We start from the raw sequence: 27,867 nt of genomic DNA, 5'->3' as shown, positions 1-27,867 counted from the left end.
TTTGATTTATGTTATTTATTATAAATATATATATATATGGCCTCTGACAGAAACTATTCAAAGGCAACTCAAAAGTTAAAATGAAAATTGCAAATAAGACAAAACCGTGAAATTATTGAAATTATTAAAATAGCAGCAGTTAAAAACATGGTAAGAGAGGTGGTAGAGTGCACACTTTGCATGCAAAAAGTCCCAGGTTCGGTTCCTGGTGTCTCCAGGCAGGGCTACGAAAGACTCCTGTCTGACATCCTGGCTGTCAGGGAAGAGACAATATGGAGCTAAAAGCATCAATGGCTGGCCTGAATGGGCTTTCTATGCCATGTTATTTAACTCACAGACAATCTGGATGGCTCTAGGTATGTCTCCCTAGGGAGGCTCTTCCACGGTCTGGGGGCCACAGCACAGAAGGTGCTTTCTCTATTCAACTCCCCCACCCAGGTGGCAAGAGGACATGGAGAAAGGCCTCTGACAAGGGAATGACTTTTCTGGCTGGTTCACAGAGCAGCAGGAAGATAAGGAGGTGATGGATACTCTGGGATATTTTGGTCCCAGGTGGACAAGGGCTTTCCTGCATCACTTAGTTTCACATCATGCTGGGAGTAGCTTCACTTGACTAACGTCTGTATGTCATAAGGTCCTTAAATGTATAAGAGCAGGACCTATATAGAAAATTGGCAGATGTAGCTATAATAAAGGGTTTTTTTCTTAGTAATTAACCCATTGTGAACTAATGAGTATCATGGTTCAGTGGAAATTTCAACGTGGGTTTCCTTGGACTAAGTCTAGCATTCTGACTGCTATACCACATTGTTTTGTGCAAGTATTAGGACAGGGGAGGAACCCACCATTAGGAGACTTGCTCATTATTCCCCTATAGCATAGCATTCCAGCAAATCTGATCAGTTTTGTACGTAATCATTTTCTACGCAATGATGTAAGTTAATTTAAAAACAGAAACAAAATCCAAAGGGTTGCTTAAATGTATTACACCACTTGAGACGTGTTCTTAAATAAAAAAAAGTTTCATCCTGCAGACTCACACTAATTCTTCTCTGGGGTGATCCTGATATTTCTTCAGATAGAATTCCATAATGTAACCCGAGGTACCACTGTAGATGCTAGTTGCCTTAATACTGGTACTTAAACACAGAGGTTGTTGAGCACCAGGTACTGGGGCATTTGATCACAGCTAAGACTCAGTTTTCAAAATATTTTCTCATTGAATTCTATGTTTACAATAACACCAGAGCATGCTATATGGTGGCTTCAGTTATGATCCTTCAGATCCAGCCTGGAGAATCTGTGATCCTTGAGGAGCTCCTGGACCACTTCCAAGCAAGCATGGCCAATGGTAAGGGATGGTGGGAGTTGTAATCCAGCAATCCCTGGTGGGCCACAGCTTCTCTGACCTTGCTATAGACCTTGCTAAATGTGGCACTTGTACAATCAGATACTGAAATGGCAGCGAGAGGGGATCTGTTCTAGTATAGGAGACAAATGAAAAATCTGTCCATCAATCCCTCACTTACCTGACCTTCTTAATTAAGAGGAGGAATGCAAATCACTGCAGAGATTCGTGCAATATGATGCCCAGTGCTGGAATATATTTTACTCTGAACTGCTTATACTTCCACAAGAAGTTTACAGGTTGCTTAGCTTGAGGCATCCTAATGCACAACCACAAGAAAGCAAATGCATTGAATCCTCTTTTGTACATTAGAACAAATAGTTTCCTTCATCTCCCTAATTGAAAAGCACAGCCAATGCAGTCATGTATTAGAGACAAATGTCCGGTATACAGGAATAGCACCCACAAACAACTTTGACTGTGCTGAACTATGGCTGAATCCCAAAATATCATACAGAAAATGTCCTTCAGCAAATAAAATAAAATAAAAATCTGCAAGTTGCTGTGAAGAACAAATAACAGGGAGCAGCTGTGTTGCTGAATGCCGCCAAAACTGTCCTCGTGTCACATGATGGAGCAGCAGCACTTTGCTGGATAGTCTTTGGTATATACTTTATTCTCATTGCCAAAGATGTAGAAGGAATAGACTCTCTCTTTCCATTCATAGTCAACCTTTGTGAGTGGCACCAACTCAACTGTTTGTTTCTGAAAAAAAGAGATATATAATTTACTGAAACACCTGCTCCAAAGAGCAAACAGGGCCGGCCCTACCATTAAACTCCCTCAGGTGGCAGATGCTGAGCAGCAGTGGTAGCAGTCCCCTGGCTGCTCCTTCTAAGCACCCCTGGACACCAGACATTCCCCTGTGTTGGAAGCCACAGTTTGTATGCCACATGGCCTGTTCTCAGCGACCTAAATTAGCTGGCTACTTCAAATGCTGTGGAGGATGCCATCCCATTTCTGGTTTTGTAGTAAGATTCAGCTGCCAGTACAATTGGCTTCTACACATCAAACAGGGAGGATGTTCCATCTTGTCCTTTGCTTCAGGTAACAAAATGTCTTTGCCAGACCTGAGCTCAACTCTGTTTCTTTAGAAGAACTTTTATGCCCTGCCTTTCAGTTTGGAGGGTCATCATTTGTGTAACACTGTAATACCCATAGTTCTAGTATGCTGTGGAATAGTTATTGAATGACTCCATTGTTCATCCCCCAGCTTGTGGTGATGCGTTAAAACTCATATGACTTCACATGAAATTACATTCACTGACAAGCCTATTGTGCAACTGTTCAGGGCCGTGACAATTTTGACCTTATTGATACATACATCACAAGGAAGGAATTTCAGAAAAGCATTATGTGAAAAACTATTTCCTTTTGTTTTGGAACATCTGCCTATTGGTTCTCACAGGTCCCTTCCTTTCCTCCCCCCCCCCCCTTTTAAAAGATTTTTTATTGATACAACAAGGGAAAAAAAAAACACAAATTCCCAATTACACACAGGAATAGACACATAATTTTCTTAGCAAACAATATAACATATATTGGTCTTAACACTAAAGACCCAACCTCCCGGCTATTCCATATTTCGATTTCATATTACTTATTGCCAATACACACTTTTATCATAATTAAACTTATTCTTAATATATCTAATTTCGTGTATCTACCTTACAGCTGTTACTGAAGTTCCTCGAATGCTGCAACATTTCCCCCTTTTTGTTTTACAAAGGCAGAGGATAAACAAAAACAAAAACCGTTCCCTATTTGCAGTCACCATACAGTTCACCAGCATACAACTTCCCTTTTAACTTTCCTAAAAAGTATTGTGCCCTGGTATAGCCAGCAAAAATATTGTTGAGAGTCTGCCTCTCTAAGTTAAAGTTACATCTCTCCCTCAGAAGTTCAGTAAGGGTGTGTGACCTGGGAGAGGGCATTCTGTGTGGCATCTCCTAGGTTGTGGAATTCCCTCCTCACAGAGGTCTATCTGGCACCTTCATTGCATAGCTTCTGATGCATGCTGGAGATTCACCTCTTCACCCTGGCCTCTGAAACATGATACATGTGTTTTCAAGACCCACTCTATTCCTACGACTGTAATTCGTTTTAACCATTTCTTGTTCTGATTTTTAAATTGTTGTATCCCCTCCCTGGGACCTGCTGGTGAAGGGTGGGTAAGACATTTAATAAATAATAATGACATAGGAGAAGAAAAAGAATATGAAGAAGTTATGCCAAGTTACGGACAAGAAACAAACCCTAATCCTTTATTACAGGTATCCATTGATTCCATTTTCCACCTACCTGCCTCAGGACTCTGTGCAATCCTTCTGAGGTAAACTGCATATTGTGTTGCGCAATGAATGCTCGGGAATAGTCCTCAACTAATGGCTCTGGGAAATCAACTATGGGAAATACCTAGAGAACAAATAAAATACACGGCTATATTCACATTTGTAAAATGTTGTTAAACTCCCAAGAAAACCCAAAAAGTGGTGGCGTTGTTGTTTTGGGACAGAGATGAGGAACCTCGGGTCCAGGGGTCAAAAGTCAGCCCTCAGGGCCTCTCTGTCTTACCCATGGGGCTCTTCCCAGTGGCACACCCCTCACCGACGCTGCTTTGCACCTTCCTTGAATTTTTATGATTGGCCCAAGAATGTCCTTGGGGTCTTTAATGCTCCTTGCTTGTCCGCATGGAATACAGTATAGAAGCAGGGCGGATTTAGGGCTGTGCTAGCAGTACACACACACTGGGTGCTGAGCTGAGGGGACACCGTCTGAAAGCCCGAGTCGCTTGGCTTTGGGAAGGTGGTGTTGGGCTCTGATAGAGTCCTAGAATCTTCCTGTCTCCTTCCCAAAGCATAGTTAGTGCTTTCCCAGCTTTGGGAAGGAGGTAGGAGTGCTCTAGGACCCTGCCAACCCCTCGTGCTTCCTTCTCAAAGCCCAGTGACTTGCTTCCCTGCCTTTGGGAAGGCAGTGCAAGGATGGAGGGGGACAAATTTTGGTTTTGTACAGGGCACCATCGTACCCAAATCCACCACTGATAGAAGACAGGGTTTTGCCGCACCAAATACTTCTGTATAAGTGGGAAATTTAACAGGTGCTGCTTCTCCTGCCATTGTGAGCCAAGGAAAATGCACATTGAAAATTCCCTTTCAATATAGCACTCAAATTCACAGTCAGTTACAGATAGGTAGCCGTGTTGGTCTGCCATAGTCAAAATCTGAAGAAGTGTGCATGCACACGAAAGCTCATACCAAGAACTAACTTAGTTGGTCTTTAAGGTGCTACTGGAAGGAATTTTTTTAAATTCACAGTCAGTTGTTCTTTCTGGAAGTATCCTGTGATTGCCCTTATCAATCTTTTTAGGCCCACTTTTGTTTGGAATAGGAGTACCACATCATCTGCATATAGTAGAACTGAGATGGCCATGAACACTTCATTTGTTCTTTTAGAATGGCAATGGCACCCACATGAGAGGTGCCAGAATCCATGCGAGAGGTGCTGGAACCGAGTTCTGGCAAGTTCTGGCTGGGGGAAAAACCCCTGAGTATAAGGCATATAAACACCAAAACCAACCCAAATACTCTTCCTTTGTATGGGATAACAAAAAAAAATTATCGACATAGGAAATTCCCATCAATATTTCCTATTAAAAAAACAAATCCTTCTCACCTTATAGTTTTGATAAACACACATTTAACTGCTTACCTGGAGCTTGTATTTAAGCTCCTATTTAAAGTGTTTCCATAACCTGAATGACCTAACTTTCAAAAAATGTTTATGCATTATGTTTGGTATGGTAAAAAGGTAAAGGATGGTTAAGTCCAGTCAAAGGCGACTATGGAGTTGCGGCACTCATCTCGCTTTCAGGCTGAGGGAGCTGGCGTTTGTCCACAGACAGTTTTCCGGGTCATGTGGCCAGCATGACTAAACCGCTACTGGCGCACGGAGGACGAGTGCCAGAGCCCACAGAAACGCAGTTTACCTTCCCGTCGCAGCGGTACCTATTTATCTACTTGCACTGGCACGCTTTCGAACGTCTCAGGGATTCCAACTGCCAAGCTTCCAATCAACAAGCCCAAGAAGCTCTGTAGTTTAGACCACAGTGCCACCCACATCCCTATGTTTACTATATACACTATAGCACATCCATTATGTGGCTATAGAACTGCACTGCAACATTTAGAGAAGTGAAGGTTTTGAAGGAGGGCTGTGTTTTGGTTCACAGATTATTTCAGAAAGGGTGAATTGGGTAAGTTTAAATGTGAACTGAATTGAATTTATCCCCCATCCCGAGTATATCCACACCCCACAGAAGAAAAACAGCACCCATGTCCCCAGGCTATTTGGTTGAATGTGGCTTACCGAGGAACCTTCATCACTAACAATTTCTTTCCCAGTCACTTCTTGCAAATGGTGAACTGGGAAGCCAGAATTCTTGTCTGCTACATGTTCTAAAACATTGTTCTTCCTGTTGAGAAAACAGAAACGAAGAAGACACATTTGCTTTCTTTTTCAGGCACACGTTCAAGGACAAAGTAGGCTGGGCAAAGCGTAACAGTGCTGACCTCACAACATCCAGCTCCTAGACAGCACTGAAAAGATAAATTAATACAGCAAACCTGCATGTCTTCCCACTGATTGATTTCAGTGAAACTTAGTTCTAGGTAATTGTGTATAACTGCAATCTGAATGAAGGCTTTGCTTGTATCCTGATACCACAATTTCCCACATTGCTTTTGGATGACTCGGGAAATGTGTTTTGCTTAGCAAGGAATTTTGGCTCCAGTGATTTATGATGAAGTGAGATGAAAGTGGAGGGGGGGGGAGAGACTGGTCTGTGTGTGACTTGGTTGCTCGGTCATTTGGAGGTTTTTTTGTTGGCTCTACTAGCATTGCTATGGGAAAAATTCATGGACCACTAGAATAGCCTCGTATTTAACAATTTCTCTGGTCTCTAGACAAGAAATTAGATGCAAGTGAGCAGGGCCAATCAGAAGATGGTAGCATAAGGGCCATTTCCCCTGGGCCTTAAACACAAAGAGAGCCTCAGATTTATACACTAGTTAATCTTTTGGTAGGGCTGCCATACGTCCAGAAATTCCCAGACATTCGAGCCGGGAGGTAGGGGGGAGCTCAAAAATTCTGGCAACGCTATTTTTTAGCATTTGATGCACAGGTTTTTTTTTTATGAGCCTCAGACCATAATGTGGCACACTCAGCTCAGAGCTGCAAATATGAATTGTGATTTGGAAAAAGACACAAAATTGTTAACTGATGTAGATTTTGTCATTTTTAGAGTTTAATAAAATCAATTATAAAATTATTATTTCTGTTTTTACATATATATACGTTTTTACATATATGTTAGAGAAAGGGGGAGAGAGATTCTCACAGCACAAGATTAAACCATTGATAAACATGTCCTCTTAGCTCAGCTGATTATTTTTTTTGGGGGGGGGGGAACCACAAGAAAAACTAGTGTTTTTATTATGGTTTGGGGCCCTGAAGGTGGCCTGGACCTCTCTGGAATTCTGACAGGGCCTGCAGGTGAGTGAGCTGAAGTAGGGATGGATCATCCAGCCCACTTGGTTTTAACGCTGGCTTAGGATAAAGTGAAGCATCTTGCTCCATGGCCAACAAGGAAATATTCTGGGTCTGACAGAAGACGGATGGAGTTCCCTGTTCCTCATCTACCAGCCCACTTTCCTTCCCTGCTGGCTGTAGAGGAAGACCAGCAGGGAAACCAAGTGGGCTGGTGGGCAAGCGATGGAGAGACCCGTCCCTTCTAGGCAAGCCCACTTGGAAATTTTAAAAATCCTAGTAAGATGCTAATAAAAAAATAACAACAAAACAGCCTAGTAACTTTCTTGGATTTCAAGTCCAGCAGTCTGCATGGTGAAAAAAGGAAAGAAGTGTCAATTGGTGTTCTCTCTTGATGTACACTGGGCATTCCTAGCATAAAGCTTAATATAGCAAAAGCTGCAGAAAGTAGGGATGTGGTAGTGCAGCTGCCTTGCATGCAGAAGGCATCAGGGTCAATCCCTGGCATCTCAAGGAGAAACCTGTGTTTGAAACCCCGGAGAGCCACTGAAAGTCAAAGCAGACAATACTGAACTAGATAGAGTAATGGCCAGATTCCATATAAAGCCGCTGTAAAGATTCCTAGTACTCGGTGATGATCTCTGCTAATACCATGCCAAGGGATCACTCAAAAATGTTCAAGGGTTGTAGCAAGAGCACACCTTCATGGAACTCTTCTTTCTTTGGCTTTTCAACTTACCAAGTTATCGTAAGTTCGGTATGAAATAGCAAGACACCGCTTCCATTGCAACGGTAACACTTCAGCCAGCCATTGCCACGGCAATTGAAGCAACTGCGGAAGAGGAAGGTGGGAAAACAGACACACACAAAAATGGGAAATAGGAAATGTGCACATACAGTACTTAACATTTAGAAGCAATATAATTCTTTACTCTGCATATGGCTAGATTTTTCTAAGTTGAATAGTTTCTAACAATTTCATCATTACTATGGACCAACGCTAAGACTTTCAGTATGGTTTACTGGTTTCAGTGCCACTGCTGTAAAATGGGCACATTGATACAGATGATCACAGGGGAGGTGAATGAGGCAGAGAGTGCTGAGAACACTGTATGTCCCTCCCCAAAAAATCACAATTGATCACAAATTCCCCTTGCTGAAATAACGGGGGGGGGGGGGTGAGCCAACTCAATAATCTCCTGCCATGCAACTTACTACAAGTGGTGTAAAGATAAAGGTAAAGGGACCCCTGACCATTAGGTCCAGTTGTGACCGACTGGGGTTGTGGCGCTCATCTTGTTTTATTGGCCAAGGGAGCTGGCGTACAGCTTCTGGGTCGTGTGGCCAGCATGACTAAGCCGCTTCTGGCGGACCAGAGCAGAGCACCGAAACGCTGTTTACCTTCCCGCTGGAGCGGTACCTATTTATCTACTTGCACTTGGACGTGCTTTTGAACTGCTAAGTTGGCAGGAGCAGGGACCAAGCAACGGGAGCTCACCCCGTCAAGGGGATTCGAACTGCCGACCTTCTGATCAGCAAGCCCTAGGCTTTGTGGTTTAACCCACAGCGCCACACACGTCCCTGATACAAGTGGTGTAACTTACCACTTATTTACTTACCGATTCTTTCCTGAACCTGCGCACCACGAGCAGATATGGCTGTCCTCCTGTGAACCAGTCCCACCACAAGCCGAACACTTTTTCTACATTAAAGGACAAAACAAAATAATCAGGCATGCATGTGTGTATATCTTTGAAACTCGCTCTTTCCATTTGGAGAGTTGAGTGCACATTTGCCACGTTAAGTAGGTTGTGATTTTACCCAGAAACAGAATGCAACAAGTGTGCCTGCAACCAAATGTTGCAGTGTAACCTCCAGTGAGTGCTCCTGTTCAGGGTTCCACTCTCTCCAAGCTGGGCATGTTGCATAAGAAGATCCTACTGTATCAGATCAGTGGCTTAGTATCCTGTTCTGAGAGTGGAAAACCAGATGCCTTTGGGAAACCCAAAGCAGGACCAGAGCATGAGAAAACTCTCATTTCCTGTGGTTTCCAGCAAGCACATTATTCATATAATTTAAATAAAAAACAGTTCTTTTACGTTTTGAATCGAAAGAAATATCAATTGCAAAAAAAACTCCCAGAAATTTCAGAAAAGAATTCGGCAATGTTTCCATCATACAATACCTTGCCAGTTCCTTTACAAGGCTGACACATAGTTTCACCACGTCTTTTGCAGTTTGGACAGTCCTGAAATCAAAGCAAGGAATGCAGTATAACTGAAAATGATTTGGGAAACTTATTTATCCATTCATTTAAGCTGCCCTTCATCATATGATCTCTGCGTGGTTCACAGAATAAAACACAGGATGAAAAACAAGTGCATAAGTAAAACAAAACAGCAAAACGAAACATCTGCAATGCGGAAGTGTGGGAAAAGTAGACAGGGAGGAGTAGTCTCCCTCTATAACCATATATATATTCTACTATCTATGAAAAAGTCTATGCTTGAATCAACCCAAAATCTTTTCTCTTTTTATGATAGAAATCCCTAAACTACAGTCAACTTGTTCAATGTTATGATCTCGTTTTAGCAAGACATCCTATAGGTGGCTTTATTTAAAGGTGTAATAAAAGGGGGAGAAACCCCAAAGCAGGTTGCAGTAGTCTGCTCTCACTTAAATCTGGCACTTCTGTTTCTTGATATCAACCTTTGGTTTCCACTTTCCACATTAAAAGAAATGACATGGACCAGCAATGCTATAATAAAAGCAATCGTTAGGAGCAATGAGAGTGGCAGGACATGGTTCAGACTGAATCAAGTGCTCAAATATTTCCAGTTTCTTCAGCATGGAGAAACCTATTGAAGTGAGGCATAAGGTGTCATTCACATAATGTTATTGAGCACTCACTTACTTTCCGTTGAAATTAAATGGTAGATTTGCACTTCAGCACCAACTTAAGATACATTGATATCGGTTGGACTTACAGCTCACTTAGAGGATGTACCTAGAATATTGGATCTTAGCATGGAGAGACCACCTAAATAGTTTTGTTTTTTGTTTTTGCGCCCGCTTTAAAAGAAACCACACAGCCTATGTAAAAAAATATCCATGCTTTGTTCTTCTGGGTGGATACAAATCAGTTTTTCATGGCAACTTGCCCATTTGAAATGAAATACACACACCAGACTATATAAACCAAAGTGGGGAAAATACTCCCTGCCAAATCCCCATGCGTTAAAAAAAAATACACCAATAACTTTCTCCACTAATATATTATCTCGCAGTAAAAACAATGCTCTCTGCCAAGATCATAAACTGAGGGAAGAAGCAATTAATACCAGGCTGGGGGACGCTGTTTGTTTCAGAGTATTTAAAGTAACTGGTTTCAGAAGGGGTGCAACTTGTGCTAAGTTAAGCCAAAGCACTTTGAATTTCTCAATTCTATTTTATTTTACTTTTTATGATCTATTTTCTACGGTGCTGCTGTAATTTCAGTAAGTTCTGACCCAGTAGTGGGCCCTGACCCATCAGTTCAAGGTGAATAGATCAGGAAACCTGACTTCAGTTCAACTACTGATTGCATACATGGCTTTAGTCTTGAAGAACCAGCAAGGCAGAAAGCAGAGCCGGCCTGCCCATGAGGCAGGGTGAGGCAGCCACTTCAGGCGTCACCCCACAAGGGGGACTGCTCCACTGCTCGGCTTCACCGCTGGTTTCCCCAGCCTCTAGGGACAGAGAGAGACCAGTGGGAAAGCTCTGTGGAACACCTCCCCTCCTGTCTCCTGAAGGGAGGAGATGATGGGAAGCACCACTGCTTGGGTGGGAGTCAGGATCTGAAAAGGATGCCCCCTGCCCAGCAGGGGAGACTCTACACGCAGTCAGGGAAAAGGCCTTACAGAATTTGCACCCTCATATCACAGAGGACGGCAGCAGGACATTTCACCTCCAGAGCAGAAACGCCTCAGGTCTCCCCTGGTGGAAAATGTCAACAAGGCCGTAATACCATGCATTCTTCTCCATCTTGTTCTATTTGCTGCCTGCCTTTTAGGGAGACTCACAGAAATAAGCCCTATTGAACACGGTGGGTCTTACTTCGGAGGAAACATGCACAGGGTTGCATTATAAACTCCTGTGTAGAGCAGCCAATGGCTTGTTGTTTTCTTACCTCTACTGAGTACGAATGGGGCACTGGAATATGCATTTCACAGTCCGTAAACAAAGGAGGTTCATCCACTGTTATATCCCATGGGAGAGGTGGTATTCCAACAGCAAAGGAGTCTACAAATCCACCTGGAAGAACAGAATCCACCATAAAATTAGTAAGAATGATGTACCCCACCTTCAATGGCAAAATGACAGGTTGACAAATGACCTGCCATTACTAATGTTTGTCTCAAAGTGGGTAGATATTCTGGGATTCTTCAACCAGAACAGCAGCTTTCCCTGAATCATCGGTGCTGGTTAAATGTTTTTCAGCAGAGCAATATAGTAGGACAAGTAAATATTATCGTTTTCTCTCTTAAGAGGCCCTAGAGCAGGAGAAACCAACATGGTGCCCTCCAATTATTGATGAACTACAATGCAAATCATCCTTGACCACTGTCAAAGCTTGCTAGGGCCGATAGATGTCATGGCTGAACAACACCTTTAAACCCATTTTTCATGTATGCTAGCGTCTCCCAACCTTGTACCCTTCAGATCTTGTTGGACTCCAGTTCCTATCAACCCCAGCTAGCACAGCCAATGGTAAGAGAATGGTAAGAGATGATGAGAGTTGGAATCCAAAATATCTGGAGGGCAACAAAAAGGGGAAGGCTGATCTATACAGATACCAGAATGGTATACAGAGCCATAAAACAAAACAAGACAGTGCAATAAAACAAATACAATATAAACATCTTATGGCAAAGCGCGTTCTCTAATTAAATGTGAGTGTGTGTTGCGGTGTGGGCTGCTGGGCCAGCCCTATGTTGCCAGGCAGGTTAATGGTTGTTGCCTGGTGCTTTGATTGGATAACCGGGCTGCTGGGGCAAATTGTATGTTGCAAATTGGGTGGGTGGGACTATAGTCTTTAAATATTGGGGCACTCTGGTTTCTATTTCTCTTTTGCAGAGTGCATCGGATCACCCGCCCGCCCGCCCTCTTTTCCAGTTGACTTTGCTTTGCCTGTCATGGGGTCGCCTGCCTTGGTGCAGGGGCCTAGTAGGAATTTTGCCATTTGGCTGATTGGCTGTGCCATTTGGTTTTTGCCTACTACTTAGCAATTCGTCACAACTTGTAAGGTTGCGGTTAGGCATTGGTTATAAAAATCTGGTGGTGGAGGGGTCACAATAGGCTGTGCCTGCGCTGAAGGGAATTCCGTTAAAGGAATCCTGGGGCTTGCCACAATTTCGTCCAATCCCTGTCATGGGACCAGGGCCGGCAAGCCTTGGGGAGCTGCTGAGGTGAGCGGCGTGGGTCCGACGCTCAGCTCAAATGATCCCCAACTTTGACTTGCCTTCTACTGGCTTCCGATCGGACCTCGGTATGTCAGTTCTGTTCCAGGCAGGGGGACAGATAGTCATAACCAATGTCTAAACAACCACTCACTGATTTTGTATTTTAATAATGTTGTGGCCAAAATAGTGCCCAAAAACCAAAACTAAAAATACGTGTGATGTGTGAAATTATTTGAGGGGGTGGCCTGGGGACCTACACATGCAACAGCAATAGCAGAGCAGACTAATAACCACCAATGCAAAACTTTAAAAAGCATAGATTTTAATCTGGCACCTGAAGGATTGCAATATTGACACCAGTGGTACTCCTATGGGGAGCATGGTACTACCACAAAAAGGCACTCTCTCTCTCATTGCCATATAACAAACTTCCACTGAGGAACTTCCTTCTCTGAAGAAATGAAGGCAGAGGAATGTAGCGAAGGGACTGAGTTGCCTTCAGGTATTTGAGTCAACAGCTCTAAATAATAGAGCTGTATGAAAAGTAACCCAAAAGTCAATATTCTCTTGTCCCAATACGATTATTATTTTTAAATGCTCTTTTTATTATGCATTTGATGTTTAGTGTTGACTGCTTTCACACTTGATTGGTTTTATCAGCTATTTTTATCAGCTTTAAAAAAAAACTTTTTCACAATTTTTGGTGTTTTTATCATATCCTTATTGTCATTGTTGTAACAACACACTGCCTATGTGTAGAAAAGCAGGATTTAAATTAAAATTATAACCAAATAATTAAATAAATATTTTGAGAAGTATGGGAGGACTTTGGACTACACAGTTGGGTACCGTTTCTTTCTCTGTCTTTAGAGGGCAGAGAATGGCTGAATCGGAAGTCCCGTTCTGTGGAAAACCTATGAAGAGTTCAAGAATCACCATGGGAACTAAGGAGCCTGTACTTTTCAGTCTCCTCTGAATAGCGTGAGATAGTACAATGTTAATTATTCTTCTGCTGCATTAAATAATTTGCTCCCCTCCAAAGAGGAATATGAGCAGTCTTTGTTTTCCTGAAAGGAAGGATGTCTAAATCTTTCACACCCTGAGCTCAAAGTAAGCTAATTTCATTCTAACTGGTTGTATATGAGGAAATATGACTCCTGTCAGCAGCTGCCCACAACCTCACAACTTCTGCTGGAAATAGAAAGAAAAGAGCGACCTGCTTTCTAAATTGGAAGATGTGTAGTAATTATGTTAGCTTTACTTAATTGCAGACTTCCCTCTAGGAGCTCAGGGCACAAAATATAAAACGACCTTCAAATTAGGACAAAAGAAAGAACAATGGGCCCAGGTTCACCCAATTCACCTACATTGCTGAGGGAAATTTGAGCACAGGTCTTTCCAGAAACTTCCATATGCTAATCACGATGCCCCTCTTTATTTGGTAGCTGGAAAGGTACACAGTAACAAACTATCAGAGAAGGAAGCTTAATTTGGAAGCTAGAAAAGTATGAGGTGCCAATCTCTCTGAGAGAAGAAAACTCAATCTGGCCCTGTTTGGTAGCTGGAAAGAGATGAGGTGGCAATCACTCGGAGAGTAGAAAGCCTGGCCTGGCTATCTTCTTTTTCATGTGTGACTCACCATCATAAAGCTCACTGGCCATGTGGGTGTCTCTCATTTCAGTGAAAGTCTCCAGACGATACTGAGGACAGGAGGAAAAAGAAAACCTATCAAAATGATAACGTAAGGGTATGTGGAAGTGGACTTGAAATGGTTCTTTTTAAGAAACGAAACCTGCAAATGAGAAGTGTCGCATGGAGAGCTGGCTTCTCAATTGATCTTAGCCAGAGCTCAACAGGGTGCAGCTCTGTTCTTCATATATTTAAAGATTCAACCCTAGAGTATGTGAAGGGATTAAACCAACTTCTGAGTTTGTGCAAATACTTTCCTTCACCGTTAAATAACTACAACACATCTGGAATTAAGAGCAGCGGTGTAAATTATTGAGCTTTGCCTTGTCAACCCACAGCTCATCCTTTAACCACAACAATTTTGTATGAGAAGTAATTTGAAAAAGAAAAGGGGAAAAAATGTTTATAGAAGCAGAAAGGGTCCTATAAAAATACTTGTTCTGCATTAGATTCCCAGAAAATGATCGTATGGAGACCATCAAGGTCCTGGGCTTTCTCCAGTCCAGCACACTTCAGCTTCAAACGCCCAACTCTTCTCTTTGGATTCAAACAGCAACAAGCGTTTCTCTTCATGAACTGAAGGGTGTCACCTTCTCAAGGCAGCATGGAGAGATTTCCAACCATGCTTGAATATTAATGTTCTTTGGTTAAATTCTCTCACCACCCATTCAGTTATCTGGTTGAAAGCCTGCACACACAGTCAAACTCGTGACAATTTTATATTTTGGCAAAAGGGGGAAAGGTCTAGAGATGGTGCTTGGCCTGTACTTAAACTGCACAAGTGCTCACAGCCAGAATCTATTTTCAGCACTGAGCCTAAGCCCCAGACTTTGTGAAATAATGCCTCTAAGCATGCACAGAATGAAAGAGGCCTATGTACTGTCCACCTAGTCCTAACCCAAGCTGTCTACTAGCAGCTAGGAATGGATTAAGCTATCTATTTTTGGTCCCTATTGCTTTTGCATATTTTTATTCATAATCCTCTTCTATTCCACTTCTGCATTATTATTATTTTTGGAGGGGGGAATTTAAAAAGAATTTCCCCCCAAAATATGCATTTTTCCTCAGTATACATAGATATATTTAAATGCATACTACATTTAAAAATATTTATCTCCTCAAAAAAACCCTATGCATTTAAATAATATATTTTGATACATTTAGGCTGCAATCTTATACATGGTGACTTGCAAGTAAGTCTTGCAGAAGTCAGTGGGAGTTAATTCTGTATCCATGCATATGGCATGAACTGTGCTACAACATTTGAAGAATAGATAAGGGAAATTCCATTCCACACGAAAGGTGCGATCAGATCATTTTCTATAGGGATTTGCAAATATTGAATTCTACCTGCTACTTGATCTTTTTTTTTTTTACTGGGACCTTTTGCTGCTAAGCTGTTGTCCCTCTCCAGTCCCTCCCTAGAGATGGAAAGAAATGTGCTCTTCTTCCGTTCTCATTTTAATAACAACCTACCTAACCTGCACTCCCAGAAACAAAAATGGAACTATTCTTTGAAATTCTCCAAATTTTGCAATGCAGTTCTCCAACACAAAAATGTGTACCAAAAATGCATTCGCAACAAGAAAGTGTGCATTTTAAAATGTATATATAGGTGGAATAACATACATTTAAAAAGCATTGTTTTATGCAAAATGGCTTACAGAAATAGGTATAATTAGGCAAAATGCTGGAGAATTTCCATGAGGAAATTCTTTTTTAAATGAATAAATAAATTGCAAACTAATATGGGAATGTGGCAAACTGAATTTAAGTTTGGAAAAATGAGAGACGGACAGAAATAAAAACTGACAGAATTCATCCATGCCAAGTCCCACCGCAAGCTGACATGTCACTACTTGGGTCCCTACACCAGAAAGCAAACCATTAACATACTGTGCAACTGTAGCTTGTACCCACAAAATTAAGGAGAAGGGATTTCAAGACACCTGCCTTGGCTCTCCTGAGTTGCCACTTTTTAATCTTTGTTGGAAGTCACCCAGAGTGGCTGGGGAAACCAAAACAGACGAGCGGGGTACAAATAAATTATTATTATTATTATTATTATTATTATTATTATTATTATTATTGATTTAGATACTACTTACATTTTCGTTCTCAGAATTAGTTATAATTTCAACATAACAACTAAGTCAAAAGTGTGGCTCTATTTTATTTTTTTTAAGTACCGTATTTTTCGCTCTATAACACGCACCCAACCATAACACGCACGTAGTTTTTAGAGGAGGAAAATCCATAGGCATGCCACCCGTAGGCATTCCCTCCATAACACGCACAGACATTTCCCCTTACTTTCTAGGAGGAAAAAAGTGAGTGTTATGGTGCAAAAAATACGGCAATAACCACATCTTTTGGAAATAACTCTTGCACCACCACTGACTCTTATATGCGTACTCTGGCATTTTCACAATGAGGAGTAAAGGTTTTTAAGAATGCATAAGAACATAAGAAGAGACCTGCCAGATTAAGCTAATGCCCCACTAGTCCAGCATCTTGTTCTCATCATGGTCAGCCAGATACCTATGGGAAGCCCCAAAACAGGACCTGAGTGGAACAGCTGTCTTCTCCCCACTTGTTCCCAGGAACTGGCATTCAGAGACAAACTGCCTCCAAAAGGTAGCTAGAACACAGCCATTGCATAGACTTCTCATGCCAGCAAATCCCTCTTTAAGAATTAACTATTGGTTCCCAACTGAAAAGATACCTGCTTTTTTCCAAGAACATTTCCTATACCTAACAGTCATGGGGCATACCGAAAACACAGGGGAATGCAAAGTGGTGTGATGTTGGGGAACCTGAACGTTCAATTATCTTGACCTGAGTGGCTCCTAGGAAAAGCCTGAGAGCAGCTGAGCTAAACCTCTGGCTTGAAGCTCACAAAGCCTGATTTTCAGGAACGGTCACTTCGCTTTATACTACTATGGTACATACTCTGTATATGTTGAGAGGAGCGAGATTCTGGACTTTCATTTGCTTTGCAGGGGCTGTGCTATAGCAACGCTTACTGGCTGCGTACTGTAGGAAGGCTTCTTTAACATCTTGCTCAGAAGCAAAGAGGACACTGGGAAAGGAAATCAAGACACGTTTCAGTTTGTAGTACTTGCTAGATAACTTTATACTTGGAATTTATAGCCTTAAAAATGCCTGAACGTTAACAAAACTGGAACAACTTCAAGGGATGCTTTGGACACTTAGGATGTGTATTTTGAGGCCCACATTATTTCTGCGATTGTAAGATGTTTTAAACTGTTTATAATATTGTGTTTTAATGTTGTGAACCCACCTTCGGACCTTAGGGTGAAGGGCAGGTAAAAATAATAGCAACATGAAGGTGGTAACACATAGTCAACCCTTTTCAATAGTGATTGCTGTGAGGGCATTGGTCTATCTAGCTCAATATTGTCCCTCTTGGGCTTGCCGATCAGAAGGTTGGTGGTTTGAATCCCTGTGACGGGGTGAGCTCCCATTGCTCTGTCCCAGCTCCTGCCAACTTAGCAGTTCAAAAGCATGCCAGTGCAAGTAGATAAATAGGTACCGCTGCAGCGGGAAGGTAAATGGCATTTCCGTGTGCTCTGGCTTCCATCACAATGTTGAGTTGCGCCAGAAGTGGTTTATTCATGCTGGCCACATGACCCAGAAAGCTGTCTGTGGACAAACACTGGCTCCCTCAGCCTGAAAGCGAGATAAGCGCTGCAACCCCATAGTTGCCTTTGACTGGACTTAACCATCCAGGGGTCCTTTACCTTTACCTTTACACCAGAGGTGCCTTTCAGGTGTTGTTAAACTGCAACTCCCATCAGCACCAATCAGTATGGGCTAATGGTCAGAGTTGTAGTCCAACAAAATCTAGAAGCACTACATTGATTATCCCTGGTCTACACTGGTTGGCTGAAGCTCTCCAGGACTTTTCCAGTCAAGATTCCACCCAATAGTTTTAACAATCACTCGTAACAACACCCAGAAACAATGATTAAAGAAATGTCTTACTTTCCCTCTCTTAGATATGAAGGGAGTCCCTCATATTCTTCACAGGACATGTGAGCAGGTATATCAGAAATGGATCGGTTCTCTGCAATGGAATAAAAAATCTATATTTGTAATGTCTGTCCTTTCCAATTAATTTGTTTCCTAGGTGCAACTCGAGGTGCTGGTTATTACCTTAAAAGTTTGAAGCAGCTTGGGCCAAACTACTTGAAAGACTGTATTTTTTTCATGAGAATTTCCCTGTCCAGTAAGATCAGTGCCCACCCCCCAGCCAGACATGTGCTATTGCTTTCCAAGGCACAGTTGGTGGGAGTGCTTTTTCTGTAGTGGCTTCCAATAAAGCAACTTCAGGAGTAGAGTGGTGTTAAGGAGATAATGATTCAAGATAGACCACAGAACACTAGAGCAGACAGCGCCCCAAGAGGATGTCATCATCCCCTTTGTCTTTGTCAGCAATTGTAAACAATCAACTAGCTTTTGGTTGTTTTGCTCCTAAATATATTGATTGTGAGTGCAGACCTGGTGATTTGTCAGTTCTTATTTTGTTTATTAGGCCTAGAACTTCCTCTCTCATCACCATTATCAGCCTCAGTTCCTCAGACTCCTCTCCTGCAAAAGTTAGTTCAGGCACTGGGATTTGCCCCATATCTTTCATTGTGAAGACAGGTGCAAATACTTAATTCAGCTTCTCCACAATCTCCTTATTCTCCTTTGGCATTCCTTTGATTCCCTTGTCATCCAAGGGTCTAACCATCTCCCTAGATCAGTGTTTCCCAAACGGTTTTGGGCAACGGCACACCTGTTTACCGGGAAAAAATCTCGCGGCACACCACCATTAAAGCCCCGCCCCGTGACGTCAGTGCGCAGCGTCACGCCGGGAGGGACGCACAAAAGTGAAAGTTTTTTCCCTTCCCCTTGCCGGGGTGGGAGGAGGCAGCAGAGCGAGGGATTGAGGGACGGCGGCAGCTGAGGCGGCGGCGGCTGTTGTGGTGGTGGCGGCGATAGCGGGCGGAGGAGGAGCCGTCGCCGGGAGTTGCTGCTGCTGCTGTTGCTGCTGCTGCCCGGACATGCCGGCCTCCTCCTCCTCCGCTGTCTCGCGCTCCTCCCTTTTGCGCGCGCTGCCCCGCCGCTCGGCACCAGCACCGCGGAGCCGCCCCCGGCTCGACGTGGATCCTCGCCGCCGCCGCCTCTCGCCGCCCGCCTCGCCCGCCTCCCTCCCACGGCACACCAGCCGGTGTCTCATGGCACACTAGTGTGCCGCGGAACACCGGTTGGGAAACACTGCCCTAGATGGTCTCTTGCTAATATATTTAAATAATTGCTTTTTTGTCAGCCTTAATATTTTTTAGCAATATAGTCCTCAAATTCTTTTTCAGTACAGTGGTGCCCCGCAAGACGAATGCCTCGCAAGACGGAAAACTTGCTAGACGAAAGGGTTTTCCGTTTTTGAGCTGCTTCGCAAGACGAATTTCCCTATGGGCTTGCTTCGCGAGACGAAAACGTCTTGCAAGTTTGTTTCCTTTTTCTTAACACCGTTAATACAGTTGCGACTTGACTTCGAGGAGCAACTCATAGAACGCAGTGTACATAGTAGCCTTTTTTGAGGTTTTTAAAGACTTCGGTGATTTTTGAAGCTTTTCCAAAACTTCTTTTGCAGCCATTTGGTAAGTTAAGCTTTTAAAACTTTTTTTGGGGGGGGGTTGGATTTTGGGTTGGGGTGTTTGGAATTCAAGGACTTGGTGTTGGGAAGGGGTTTGCAAGAATCTGGAAGCTTGTTTTTTTCTGCATTTTTATGATTTTCTGTGACCATTGGGCCACTCTGCTGTTTTTTTTAAAAAAATCTGGATTTGAATTTCTGTGTGCTGGGTGGCTGGGGGAACAGTTGTGGAGGGGTTTGCAAGAATCTGGAAGCTTGTGGGTTTTTTCTGCATTTTTATGATTTTCTGTGACCATTGAGCCACTCTGCTGTTTTTTTTAAAAAAAATCTGGGTTTGAATTTTGAACTGCTCTTTACAGTATGTGTGACTTTAAAGAGCACTTAATAAACTCTTGTTGTACCAAATTTGGCTTTGTTTGGACTTTTTTTGACCATAGGAACGCATTAATTGAATTTCTATGCATTCCTATGGGAAACCGTGCTTCGCAAGACAAAAAATTCGCTAGACGAAAAAATTCACGGAACGAATTAATTTCGTCTTGCAAGGCACCACTGTATCTCTTAGTGTCTGCTTGCACTTTTCTTTTCTTTTGCCAAAGTTTGTGTTCCTTTTTGTTCTCTCCATTTGGACAAGACTTCCATCTTTTGAAGGAAACCTCTAATAGCTTGGACTCATGTAAATGTCAACTCACCAGCATCTGCAACGGTTTCCTTTTCATCCTCAGGGCTGTTGTCCATCATCTCACAAGGAGGGGCAGAGACTCCTTCCCAGAGAGATGAATTACAAGATGCACCTAAAACACAGAAAGATTATACAGAACAGGGTAATTCACAGAACTTTTTGCAAGTTGTTATTATTATTATTAACTTATGTATTTATACCCTGGCTTTTTCTCTGACGGGACTCGAGGCACCTTAGAGATAAAAATAAGAACTGCTAAAAACATAGGAAAAACCCACCATTAAAACAAATATATATATATATATATATATATATATATATATATATATATATTACTGTAATCATTTGTATTGGGTGTGTGTGTGTGTGTGTATAACAAATGATTACAGTAAAAACAGCACAGCACCAGCCCGTTCATTAAAAGCAGTCAGTTCCCAAAAGCCCATTAGCACAAAGGCATCTTCAGCAAGGAGGGAGCCAGTCTAGCTTCTCTAGGGAAGGAGTTCTAAAGTCTGGGTTTGTGATGGTTGGGTACTGGACATCTGCTGCTCCTCCCATTAAATAATTGTTCTTCAGTACTTCCACATCGTGGAGTGTGCACCAGCTTCCTTTGGTTCCTTTCAAATTGTTATTGCCATCCTTCCTCTTATTTTCAACAATAGAGGTTAGTTGTGCTATGATGCCTTGCCACCCTGCTCTTTTGCACAGTCCTCCAGCGGTGGCAGATGTGCTGCTGCTCTTCTCCTTTGCCTGCAGCAGGAAATCCAGTTTTTGATGCCTCCCTCTCTGCCCCCAGCAGCTGGACGCCCCCAGATGCTGGAGGGTACGGAGGAGGGAGAGATGAAGGGAAAGAGCTACCTGTTCCCCACTCCTCAGTTGCTTCTGTACACCCACTGATACACACACACACACACACACACACACACACACACACACCCCTCCCCTTACTGCAAAACAAAACCCTAACAGGCTCAGCCAGCCACAAAGCTTCTTCTTTATGCTCCTGATGCAAGCCAAGTAGCAAAAGAGAGTGGGCTATTTGCACTATGGCGCCATGCCAACACCACACTATTGCTCTTGCATTTTTAATGCTCAGGCTCTGATGACCACGCTTAAGCTGTGTTCGGTTCCACACACACAAAAAAAAAGAATCAACAGGATGTATGTGGGAATGGTTGCATCATGAAGAAGCAACTTCAGTTTGGCATGCTGCCATGAAATATTTCTGGTGTTAAAAGTTTTGGGATCTTTGCTGGAAGCTACTGACCATGCGTGGATTGCTATTCATACCATGAGACTGTTCTGAAAATTTTGAAGGCAAAAATTAGCTTGGATACAGGAGTGTGTGTGACCACCCCAATAGCATCATGAGCACAAATCATCCTGAATGCACTTGTAAAATATCATCTGTAGGGCCCAACATTTCAAAAACTCGTCTCCCTTCTTAAGTGCATGTGATAAAGATGATTACTACTGGCTTTGTAAGTCCAGTGTTTTCCAACAGGTGATGTGTTGGACTTGGATCTCGGAAACGGACTGTCAAATCAACCATCTACAAGAAAATCCCTTTTTATCTGTAAATTGTCAGTTTGTAAAATGGAGCCGAATAATCACCTAATTCGTGAGGGTGAAAAGGTTCAGGAAAAAAACCTCTATTAGAATTATTTTAAATGGACAGTGTTATTGAAATGGAACAATGAAAAAATAGAGCCTGCCAAGTCAATTACTAAACTTTGTTCAGCACCATACACTTTCTTATGTCATGCAGCCTTGGGAACGCCTGCAATCCCTTTGAACACCAACCACAGGTAACAACAGTGGTATTTTTCTAGAAAAAGATGCTGGAATTCACCATGAACACCTCCCTCGTTCTCTTAGAATGCCAATGGCACTCACCTGAGAGGTGCCAGAACTGAGTGCCTGTGAGTTCCCCCTGAAAAAGCCCTGGGTAACAGTATACTGGATCGATCCTGACTGTGAATACAGTTATTAAATTCCTGTGCTGAACAATCAAGAGATTGATCAGAAGATAGATATGGATTAGATAGTCCATAGAACATACTGGAGCAGAATGGGAGAGGTTAAAATGAAGTCAGAGGCAGTTGTTTCAATTGATGCATAAGTCCGAACACCACTCATTTTTGGAAAATAATATACAGATATTGGTGTGATGTGAAGATTTTCTATTTTAATCAAATGGAACATACTGTCAGCTCCCTGAATCAAAGTCATCTCCTTGAAATGAGCATGATTCCATTTTAGTCAGACAGCTTATGCCGAACCCTAATTTGTTTGGCTGCAATCGTATACACACTTATTTGGCATCAAGCCCCACTGAACTGAATGAAACTTATTCCTGAGTAGACATACAGTAAAGGATTGTGTTGTTAGTAAATAAAATCTCTCCCTTCCCTCTCTCTCTCACACAGTTTACATACAGAAACGCCAGGTCTGACTTACTTTTTCAAGGCCTCTGTAGGGGGGGGACTTATTTGTGAAGCTCAAAACATACAGAAGAAAAGGAAACATGCTAGAGAATGTTATTCTTACTTACATAAGCTTCTGGACGTGTTATGGAGTTGATGCTTCTTTCCTTTATTTCAGTGCCTGTCTAGTTCACACCAGTTAGTACATCCCTTTTTTTGTTTTGCACAAGCTGCTGTTGCTAGAAGGAGCGCTGGATGAATATCCCCACCTCTCTCGGTTTTGTTTTCGTTTCCTTACTTTGATTTCAAATGGAAGGTCCAGTCTTAATCAGCTCTGAGTCTCCCACCCTATTTGTGTGGAACCGTTTACCAGCGGCACTCCAGAACAACTCTGAAGTCTAGCTCCAGCACGCTAGTAGATACCACTGCTGAATTTTGCTCTAAACAATTCCTAAAGAAAAGAAGATGTTTGGATTTAAGCTCCTCTGTCTCACATACCAGGCATGCCTTTTCTGTTCCAGCTGCCTCTCAAACGCTCTGTTCTGCGCATGGAAGATTCCTCGAATAAAACTCTTGTTTCCAAAGAAGCCTAAGGCATTAGCCCAGAGAGTGTGAGTAGGCCGATTGCTGCTATGGCCAAAGTATCTTTCACAGCGTCAGAGGATGAGTAAATATTTGAGCAGCAACTCCTTTTAACAGCTTTGTAAGGTGCAACGCTTGAGGAGGAATGTGTCAGTGGAACTTTCTGAAGGAGAACCGATTAAGTATGTGGCATTTCACAACACACGTGGTTAGAGCATTAGAGGAAGTGCTTGAGAAAATATAGGTGGAGCTTTCTGTTCATCATCCACAGCAAACGGGGCATTTCTGCAACAGCACAGGCATCCAAATATATTGTTCTGAGAGCAGACAGACAAAATGGTGAGAATCTCATTTTGAAGGTATGGATGTATTTCAACTCTCAGAGGGAATGTGCTTAAATTGTCAGATTTTCACAGGAAAAGTCTGTCCCAATTCACATATGACTAGAAACTATGGTTTTCTGCTACAAGAATGTGTGGTAGTGAACCTCCCTCCTCACTGTGCATTAGGGAGCAAGACTGAAAATGTCTACTTTCCGTTTTGAATATACAGTCATACCTCATGTTACGTTTGATTCATATTACGTTCTTTCAGGTTACGTCCTGCGGCGACCTGGAAGTACCGGGAAGGGTTACTTCCGGGTTTTGGCGCTCGTGCATGCGCAGAAACACAAAATGACATCATGCGCAGAAGCAGTGAATCGCAACCCACATGTGCGCAGAAGCGCTGCTGCGGGTTGCGCTCTTTTCATGTTGCGAACAGGCCTCTGGAATGGATCCCATTCACAACCAAAGGTACCACTATACTGCTGTTTCTCATTGGCAGCACGCACACTATACATTTAAAGCAGATTTAAATCACATGCACACACCCCAAAAATATTGGGAACTGTAGTTGGTTAAGAGTGGTAAGAGTTTTAGCTCCTTGGGGGGCAAACTACATTTTCTAGGATCCTTGAGGTCATGTATTTTAAATGTATGGTCTATATGCAGGCATTATATCCAAACTCAGAAAAGTATAGCATATTCTAGCTGTAGTTAGTCCAACAAACAAACCAAGTTGCACTAACATGCTCAGCGCAATACTACCATGGAGTAGCATATGGATTCAATGTTTTTGTATTCTTAGAAAATAATATTTGGCAGCAACAGTAAAAAAAAAAAGCCAAATCTAATTAAGCAATATTGAAGCTTTTCTGTTTGTTGGGATGCCATTTCTATCACTGATATTTTGTCTAGGAGAGAGGCATAGAAATTGGGGGTGGGGGGAATGCTGGAAGGAGGAAGTTGTTCTGAAAAGTGCCAACTGACATTATAGAAGGGACGCGGATGGCGCTGTGGGTTAAACCACAGAGCCTAGGACTTGCCGATCAGAAGGTCAGCGGTTCGAATCCCCGCAACAGGGTGAGCTCCCGTTGCTTGGTCCCTAGCAGTTCGAAAGCATGTCAAAGTGCAAGTAGATAAATAGGTACCACTCTGGCGGGAAGGTAAATGGCGTTTCCATGCGCTGCTCTGGTTCGCCAGAAGCGGCTTAGTCATGCTGGCCACATGACCTGGAAAAACTGCCTGCCGACAAACGCCGGCTCCCTTGGCCAGTAAAGCGAGATGAGTGCCGCAACCCCAGAGTCCTCTGTGACTGTACTTAATTGTCAGGGGTCCTTTACCTTTAACAGTATAGAACAATCATGTTAAAAATATAAAACATAGCTACTGAGATATAAATGAAATTAAGAATAGTATTTTAAAAATTATTATTATATATATATTTGGGCTATAGCTCTGTGGTAGATTTTGCATGAAGGTTCTTCTGCCCCAGGCATCTCCAGTAGAGGAAAGGAATTTCCCCTGTCTGGAATCGGGGGAAATTAAACAAGCACCAGCAGCCATTCACGGCCACTTGTGCCCCAAGTCAAACAAAGTTCAGTGATTTTCCTATACAATGTATACGTGTATGTCGGCTGCACTGCCACAAGCCTCTTCTCTCATCTGTTTTGCACAACAAGAAACCCGGAGACTGTAAATACCCTGCTCATCTTGTAGATTTTGCTTGGAAACTGTTTTCAGATCTTATCTCAGCCTAGGGCTGGCTAACTCTAGGTTTGCCTTACCTTGTGCAATCTTTGGAACCGTCACTTCCATAACTTGCACAATTTCCGTCTCTGTTTGAAAGAAGGCAAACAAAAGAACGTCGCTTAACTTCTTTTGAAAGAGTTGGGTCTTTCTGACTCAACGTGACAGTCAGCTGTTCCCCAAGGCTATAAGGTAGGGCAGTTAAGCATGCCAGACTGACAGGGCACCTTTGGGATATTCCTGTCCTGTGACTGACGGCACTGTACGCCTTGAATGTACAGATAAGGAGGCATGGATTTTTCCATAGTGAAGAAACACAATTGCTTATTGTACCACAAATCATTACTGACTTCCTGAGCCTGTGCAGATGGTCAACCTGGGTAGAGAGCTGGGGAGGGCTGGGGGGAGACAGAGTTTCATCTGTAGCCCTATCCCCACACCCAGCCCAACCTTCTCACAACTTCTACCCAGAAGCCTGTGCACCTGCACTCAAAAGGGGAGTCTCTGAAGGTGTAATCTGGATCCTGCAGGAGCCAATATGCTTTCAGGTAACAGTCAAACCTTGGTTCCCGGATGCCTCTGTTATCGTACGTTTCGGCTCCCGGACGCCGAAAACCCAGAAGTATGTGTTCCAGTTTCCGAACATTTTTTGGAAACTGAACATCCAACGCAGCTGCCACTTGAGTGCAAGAAGCTCTTGCAGCCAATTGGAAGCCATGCCTTGGCTGTCAAATAATTTGGAAGCCTAATGGGCTTCTGGAATGGATTGTGTTCAACAACTGGGGTTTGACTGTACAGTGGTACCCCGGGTTACAGACACTTCAGGTTACAGACTCCGCTAACCCAGAAATAGTACCACGGGTTAAGAACTTTGCTTCAGGATGAGAACAGAAATCGTGTGGCTGCAGCGCAGCGGCAGCGGGAGGCCCCATTAGCTAAAGTGGTACCTCAGGTTAAGAACAGTTTCAGGTTAAGAACGAACCTCCAGAACGAATTAAGTTCTTAACCTGAGGTACCACTGTATATGAATACACAGACCGTTTCCCACGCAGATGTTACAATCAAGGGCAGAGGCTAGGGGTTAGGGCTACCAGGCAGAACTACAATTCACAGAACAGTTTAACAGCTGACCCCACTTTTCAGGGAACCGTAGCACAGTGAAGGGAATGGGGGGAGGGGGTCTCCTAACAACTCCCAACAACCTGTAGTAAACTACAGTTCCCAGGATTCTTTGGGAGGAGTCATGGCTGCTTAAAGTACTATGAAACTGTTTTCAATATATAGTGCCGTTGAGTCCTAAGAGAGAAGGCTAGGCTAAAACCCTTCTGTCTCACATCGAGTTCTCTACATGCAGGTGGTCTGGTTTTTTTCTATGGAGGGTCATTCAGCCACAACATTCCCCCACCTGCCGTCTAAGTATGGGAGCATATTGCCCAATTCACCTGCTGCTTATCTGAACCACTGCTGAATATTTGAGTTATCTAAAAAAATTCCCTTAATAAAAAGAGAAATCGAAAGCCATATTCTTAGCTTGAATACTATCATATATACCACCAGTGATCACAAATCCCCCAAATGTGGTTCTTATGTAGCCAAAATCACACCATCTACACCTATGAGGGAGAGGTATCAGCTGGCTGAACATACAAAAAAATCTTCAGCGAGGAAACACCCTCCCAGTCCAGGAAGGACTGAGCATGCTCAGTGGCCACAGAACGCTGACTTGGGGAAGGGGGTAAGAAGGGACATAAAAAAAGGAAAGGGGTGTCTGGAGTGTTTGGATTCCTGAACAGGAGGACTCCAGACTGTAGCATTTTGTTTCACTTCCCACGGATTTGCTCTGTCCTATGTAACAGATGATGAAAAAACAAAACAAATCGACAGAAAATAGAACAGAACAGACTGTTATACCGGGAAGCAAAAGCATTTCCAGCATATGGGTAAAAAAGAAAAAGAAAAATCTGGCATAGGGTTCCACTTGCAACTCTATTAAGAAATACACTGTGAATTGTATTTTATCAGTGCCAACTAATGTACTGGAAATGATGAGTCCTCTTTACCTCCTCATCTGTTGCCGTTACTGTCGAATTTGTCTTCAACATTTATTTTTTTTAAAAAATATACCACATATGGCTTTATTTAGTAGAACAAAATTGTTTTTGTTAAATAACAACTCACCCCATAAGCAGGTCTTTCTCCATCGCTACTGAAAGGCAGCTGTTGTTGTTTTGCTGGGTAGCGGGGAGAGAGAGAGAGAAAGTTCCTGCTTCCCAGAAGGCCTCTCTTTCTGCAGAAGTTGGTCTGTTTGTCGGAAGTTTACAAGGACACATGTGCACAACCCCTGTCAAATTGCAGCTCACTGCT

At 42.8% G+C, this 27,867-nt stretch overlaps 1 protein-coding gene across 1 annotated transcript; it reads right to left on the bottom strand.

The window, feature by feature from the left end:
* Nucleotides 1–27,867, bottom strand: LOC310701679 (protein SSUH2 homolog). The gene is given in 14 exon segments (XM_083492939.1): nt 1–2,113; nt 3,710–3,823; nt 5,774–5,879; nt 7,692–7,784; nt 8,572–8,654; nt 9,138–9,200; nt 11,121–11,245; nt 14,033–14,093; nt 17,035–17,164; nt 18,091–18,172; nt 20,437–20,538; nt 25,542–25,558; nt 25,560–25,592; nt 27,682–27,867. Coding segments are annotated over 14 exon segments (1,302 nt in total). The 5' UTR covers nt 27,834–27,867; the 3' UTR covers nt 1–1,972.

Source organism: Podarcis liolepis (genome assembly GCF_965112155.1).
Source record: "Podarcis liolepis genome assembly, chromosome: 2".
NCBI classification, from domain to species: Eukaryota; Metazoa; Chordata; class Lepidosauria; order Squamata; family Lacertidae; genus Podarcis; species Podarcis liolepis.
This window is presented reverse-complemented; position numbering and strand designations above follow the sequence as displayed.